This window comes from Phalaenopsis equestris, unplaced genomic scaffold (assembly GCF_001263595.1).
Source record: "Phalaenopsis equestris unplaced genomic scaffold, ASM126359v1 Scaffold000650, whole genome shotgun sequence".
NCBI classification, from domain to species: domain Eukaryota; kingdom Viridiplantae; phylum Streptophyta; class Magnoliopsida; order Asparagales; family Orchidaceae; genus Phalaenopsis; species Phalaenopsis equestris.
In genome coordinates this window covers 419,354-426,180 of record NW_018165090.1, presented here as the reverse complement: position 1 = coordinate 426,180, position 6,827 = coordinate 419,354, and the positions used below count along the sequence as shown (strand labels likewise).

General features: G+C 36.2%; 1 protein-coding gene across 1 annotated transcript in view; it reads right to left on the bottom strand.

The window, feature by feature from the left end:
- LOC110030083 (chloride channel protein CLC-f) overlaps positions 1 to 6,563 on the bottom strand; it is a 15,041-nt gene extending 8,478 nt beyond the window's left edge. The window contains exons 1-5 of the mRNA XM_020732642.1: positions 5,936 to 6,563; positions 2,824 to 3,223; positions 1,307 to 1,501; positions 218 to 672; positions 37 to 141 (exon numbers count right to left, since the gene is read on the bottom strand). Of these exons, the coding sequence (XP_020588301.1) occupies positions 37 to 141; positions 218 to 672; positions 1,307 to 1,501; positions 2,824 to 3,223; positions 5,936 to 6,298 (1,518 nt within the window). The 5' untranslated portion in view covers positions 6,299 to 6,563. The remainder of the gene's footprint in view (positions 1 to 36; positions 142 to 217; positions 673 to 1,306; positions 1,502 to 2,823; positions 3,224 to 5,935) is intronic.
- Positions 6,564 to 6,827: the final 264 nt, after the last annotated feature.

The following is a 6,827-nucleotide window of genomic DNA, read 5'->3' as shown; positions in this document are numbered from 1 at the left end:
TATATATATATATATATATATATATATTTCACTTACCATAAGCGGAAGAAGGATTCTGTAGTCTTTTGTTAGCTCAAATAGAAGTAATACTGAGGTCAAGGGAACTGAGCAAATTGAAGCAAGTGTAGCTGCCATTCCAACCTGTAGGATAAGAAACCTATTAAGTTCATGCCAACCAAAAGTTTCAACTGGTCCTACAAATAATTCAAATGCTTACAAGAGCATATGCCTGAGGCTGTGCAAGGGCACCATTTCCAGGAATTGCAGAATTTATTAACTCTGCAGCGGAACCCCCAAAAACAGCACCAACAGCAGCACCTAGCATCAAACTTGGAGCATAAAGGCCCCCTACAAGCCCAGAGCCCTTACAAAGAGCAGTTGCTACTACTTTCGCCGCAGCAAGTTGTGTTAGCAGCCAGATTCCAGGAGCAGCAGCACTCTTACCAGTATGCAAGATTTCATCAACATTAGTGAAGCCCCAGTACAATGTTCCAGGATATTTCAGAGCTATTATACCTGCTCCTAAGCCGCCTAGAGCAGGGCAAACAACAGCAGGAAGGCCAAACCTTTCCTTGATATACTCGAAGCATCCTGTGAAAAAGACAACCAACCTAGTAAAAACCACACTGACTGCCCCACACAACATGCCCAGGATGAGGTAGAGTGGTAGTTCTGCAACAAAAAACATAATACAAAATGAGAAGTGTTGAAATAGGCTCCTTCTAGGAGCTCATGAAGGTTTCCAAAAATCACATTAAAGTAACCTTTCTCAATTAAACTGGAGCGATGTATGCCAAACGCATGAAATGATATATTTACAATATCTAAACCTTTATTTGTAGAATATTATATATAAGTGCAAAATACAAGAGGATGGTGGGCCAACATCAGATAGTGCTGAGTTATATGATGAAGAGAATATTTTTCTTCAATAATTATGTTTAAAACCTCAAAATGAAAAAACTCAACCAGCCACAAGTCAGATTTTGAAAAATAAAAAGTTAAAAGCAATCCAAAAATAAACATGACAACAAACAATTGCAGATCTCCTATCCCCCTAATCTTCCAGTTAAATCTACTAGCAGTCTAGGGATGCAGTTCTCATAACAATATCATACAATTGTTTCCTGAAAGCAAATCACATAATACCAATATCACAAACAAGTTCAAAAGGCCAAAAGGAAACAAAACTATGCTGAAAATTTTGTTCCACATTTGCCATCATCCATCAGAAGACTTCAGAAGTGAAACACATGTTATTTCGACCATCAGTTATATTAAGCTGAGTAAGAATAAGATAAGGTACCGGCAGCAGATTTTAGTTCATACGTCGGCACAGTAAATGCTGGTCGTTCTCCAAGTAATACATTTGAAACTGTGGATGAGATAACTGATGCCAATATAATCATCGCAGTTGTGAAGGGTGGTGAATTTTCTGCACGTAGTGGCCTCAGCACAGTTTCAATAGCAAAAAAGCATCCAGCAACAGCAGCATTAAAACCTGATGTTAAATTAAAGAAACATTAGCAAAAATAAACTTCTTTTTCTTGTGGAGAAGGAAACAATGAAATTACACGAGCAAAAAATCAAGAATGGCATAGAGATATAACGGCAAATGGTGTGAATACAGATGCTAAGGGCGTTTGGCTGCATGTAAGAAGTGGGAAATGAAAACTGGGAGAAGTGCATTGCTGTTGTCGGTTGAATGGGGAAGGAAAAAACTAGCACTTTTGCCAGAAGTGACAGATACAATTCTTAACTTCAGGCTCATATGCTCCAAAATTCAGGTTTTACAAAGCTAATCATTTCAGCAAAGTATGTCATAAATTATGCTTTTTTGTATGTATGAATGTATATATAGTATGTCATAGATTATGCCTATATATATATATATAGGCATAATCTATGACATACTATATTATAGTGCATATTAAAATATTACACAGTATTAAAAAAGTAATGCATAATTTATCAATTAATCATAATGCATTAGATAATAGATTGCTAACTTCTTATATGTATATGTAATTAATATAGCAATGAATATTTTATACTCAATAAAAAATATTTATAATGAATAAATTATTTAAACTACTTATACATTGAACCTTTTTTATATTTCATAGTAATTTTTAAACCTATATTAAGCATTTTCACAGCTCTCATTTTCACAAATGAGGCCCTATGCTTCAATAAGATAAGTATCCAGGGAATGCAAACTAAAGATGAAGCCTAAATCCTTCTCTGAAATTAAAATCCAGTTTATGAAGTAGTAGACAAGAACCCTAACAACCCGTTTTAAGCATAACCCACATATGAAACCCCATAAGGTCATTATATATTCTGAGGTATTAAACGTATCACCAGCCTTCCGACTACAAGAAAATAAAAATAAAAATTTTAGAATGCTAAAAATGGGCACAGCTTTAATGGAATAAGATATCCCTGACTAGTTTTACATAAATTAAGATCTAATGACCAATTGAATAATTCCAGGCATGTATACCATTTGAATTTTATAAAATTCACAAAATGAGGAGAAACCTAATACAAGGGTAAAAGAAGGTCAGTTTGAAATCACATAAAAAAGATTACGCATAACGCTCGCTTAAATATTTATGCAGAGATCATAAAATGAGTATTAATGATGATTTTAGTTTGAATACAGCAAAAATTATTTTTGACCCAACACTTCAATAACCACTCAAAACATATTCTCATGAAATTGAACTTTATCCCGGTCATGATGACTTCTGTTAGGCCCATTCACTTAATTTTAAATTTTGGAACAACATTAAGTTAAAAAGACTAAAAAAATAAAACCTGAAGCAATCCCAGCAGCAGCACCAGCAGCAACAAGAGCAATCCTCCTTTCTCTATTGTTCTCCATCATTTCAGAACATCCATTAGCACATGACTTACCAATGTCTACGCTAGGACCTTCGGGGCCCAATGAACAACCGGTGCCTAAGGTCACAGCAGCTTGGATAGCCTTGATCACAGGAAAGATTCCAGCCAAGAAGTCTATGCATGGTTTTTGTGATCTAGACTGTTTTATCTGCTCAAATATTTCAAGTAGTCCATGCATCATCCCTACAACAACCCCTCCAGTTACTGGTATTAACAATATCCTATGCCACGTATCAGCTAGTCTTTGTAATCGAAGCCAAGCAGCACCCTCATTTGGAGTACCAGCCCAAGCCCATTCGTGAATCACATGCACCTAAGTTAAATTAAAAAACAAACTTTGAGATTATAAATTCATCCAAAGTCATTACAATGAATTCTAATTTTAGAACTATTTCATTTCATTTCCTTCAGGATACTTTCTCTACGCTAAATTTGAGCACAACTAAAATATAAGCAACATCAAATAAAGAATGTATATGACAAGCTGAGATACATGTTAAATAGAGATACTTTCAAGGCCAAACACTAACAATCGGTCCAGATGCGTTTTCACACCTAATAACATATTTTATGTCTAGCATTTGGAAATCCAAGTTAGTATAAAAATGATTTCCCAACCACAAAAGTAATTGTTTTTTAACATCAGCAAAAAAAAAACGAATATAATTAACCTATAAACTCCTTAAAATGAAATCAACAATATCAAAAACTGAGTCATAGTAAGTCAGCGTGTTAGATTGAAATTTTAGTGCAGCCAATGGTGAATAATGCATATTAATGACCCCCTAAAGCACATATGTGCATATTAATGACCACTAGAACCACACCGCAGTTAGCATATCTCTCCTTGCAGCTCTTTCTAATAGGTTTATTATTTCTCCTAATTCTCATGCACGCATGCTAGACTTTCCCTCCAAATAATACTTAATCCAATTCTCCCATGATGTGTGCCAAATTTGTAAAATCATTCTACCAAAAAATTGAGTCAAATGATGTGAACTCATCCCACAAAACCAAAATTTTATTAGATGGTATTATATTGATGTACAAAATCTCAGCACAATTTTTTACTAGTTTATGCTCTCTTCTCTCATACTAGAAAAGGTCATCAATTTTATTGGATCTTGACATTTTCATTTGCTTGGCGCGATGTGGAAGATGAAAATGGCATGTATGATTTGTACTATGTATAGGCAATAGCATACAACACAAATCCCCTATAGTAAATATTATTTTGATTCTTATTATTGTAATTTATATTAAATATTGGTATTAATTATAATTTATTAAAATATTTTATTTCATTTTGATTAGAATATTAGGGCATGGTGTCAAAACCTAAGCCTTCGACATTCCCTCCCCACTCATGTGTGAGCCATTCTTGATCCCTTGCCATTGACTGGGTGCTGCACTCAAATGTCTAGCCATGCACTGCTCTTAGTCTCAGCTCACCTTCATCAATTCATTAGAGGCTGCATGTGGCAAATTGACTGCATTCAACTTTTTCTCTTGGCTCACCTTTGTCAATATGTTAGAGACTCTTGGTCTCACGCAAAGCTAACACACTTGAACTCTGCCCCATGCAACAACTCGAATACCTTTGGCATCCTGGCCTCCAATTCATCAAGCATTTTATTAGGGCTCTCAATCACGCCCTTGTGGAATATCTCCTTCGACACACTGCTCTCAACTCTAATGCACTAAGGGTTACAAAGCTTTGGCAAAGAAGAAGGGCTCGCATCGTGGTACATATTCCTAGACCATTGCTTCACTTCCGATAAAATTTACTGTAAGCTTTCGCAAAAGGAATAGGCTTTTATAGTTTTCTTCGTCAAATTCAATTTCTACTATGGCTAAGTTGCTAATTGGTGTCTCTTAGTTATATAATATCTTGAACAATGGATGTTTAGGCATAATTGAGATAAGTTTCTTGGGCTCAAAAATTCATTTTATTGTGCATGTCTTATTCAAATCATTCATTACATCAATTATGCATCCTGAAGAATGAAAAATTTATTTTTTAATATTTTGCCCTATGTGCAACATGTTAAACTACGACTTCACAGAGAACTTTGTGTTATAGAGCGTTATTCACTACTGAAAAGTATAATTTCAAAACAATCTTAAATAAAAGAATCACTACAGATGACTTTGCATTACTCAATAAGAGTTTTTCAACTAATATGTCGGTTAAGAAACAACAAACATAAAATTTTTAAATAACAAATCTCAGCATTATTATCATTAACTAATGTCCCAATTATGTGAGGTCACCTTTACAAATCAGTATTTATCATATATTCCGATTGATTGCTACCTATGGTGTCAAACATATTTTTCAAAAATTAGTAATAAACACTGTTTAAACATTTTACCTTAGCTCCATTTCTCCTCCATGATCCTGCATCACTATTTTTATTTACATTTCTAATGAGAGCATTTTATATACTTCATTGACATGCCCAAACCACAGTGGTTCCATGACATCTTTGAATAGCAATTTTATAAATGGCATTCATTTTTATATTGATGGCATCCAGATGTAGGAAAGATCAATTGGCATCTAGATATCAGGCTATCAAACAAATACATAAAAACAACAATAAATATCAAAATCACCACTGATGTTTTTAGATAACATTAAATTATTAGGTTTAATAACATTAAATAAAACACATTGCATTTGAAAGATAACACTGCTATCTAAGATGAAAATATTATCATCTAAAATATCAGTGAGCCTAGCAGCAAGTATTGTTCAATCAATTTATCCTTAATAGATAATGAATAAGTAGAATAGTTTCAGTAGCAGAAACTGCTTACAAGGTAAGAACACGCATGAAACGCCTTGCTATTTTCCCTTGTCAATAAAAATCAGCGTTGTGCTTTCTATCAGCTAATGTGATCACGCGGCAAGGATGAACTTCTTCTCATCATTTCCCGTAAAAATATTTATACTCTAATATCAAAACATGCAATTAACACAAAACCAAAAGTCAAGCCAAGCAGCAGTTCATAGCCATACCCCACGATTAAAGGCCGCAACGCATATTCCAGTAGCAACTCCAAGTAGACATCCGATGAGCAGCAGCGCCCATTCTGGCGGTGCCCCGTCGGCGAGTTCTTCACGCGACCGCTCATAATCCGGCCCCGCATGAGAGAGACCGCGGCCGGATTGCCTGCGGTTGAGCCGGGGAACGGAGATACTCCGATCAAAATGCCGAAGGAGTTCGCCAATCCCTCTCCCATTTCTCCTTGCAGCCGACGGAGACGACGATGAGGGCGGCGGCGGAGAAGAAGGCTGGGCCTCAAGATCTGTATCGGAGGCCGAGGGAGCTGATCTGAGAAGAGCTTTGTGATCCTCGGAATCGAAGTCTATTCGCAACATCTCCAGATTGGATTACACGCTCTCCCCAACAAGTGAAACCCTAGATTACCATCCAGATTCTGCTCCAATCGAAACCCTTATTGATCCGAAGAAGACACGGTGTGGCGGAGCAGCGGGAGGAGGAGCGGCAGTGCGGAGGGCGGCGAGTTCTGGATTGCCGTGTTGGGACCCACGCCCAATTGTGGGCAAGCTGTAGCGTGTTCTGTCCAGCCGAGTCAATGGAGAAAGACCTTTTTTTCTAATTTATTCCAGTTTCATGTATCATATGACCTAGGCCTGATCGACACGAGTCTATAATTTATCGGGCAAAAGTGGGTAGAAAATGGGTGGAATTTGTTAATGGATGGTTAGCGGAGATATCGTGTGAGTGACTACATGAAGTATGGCATTGCTTGGAATGTATTCACCGCTACAAATGGCTTATAATTGATTAAGGTCTCTTTGAGGTAGCTTAAGTTTTTTTTTCCCCAATTTGAAATAATCACTCTACTCTTATATTGTAATATTGTTTTCAACAGAACTGTTCATA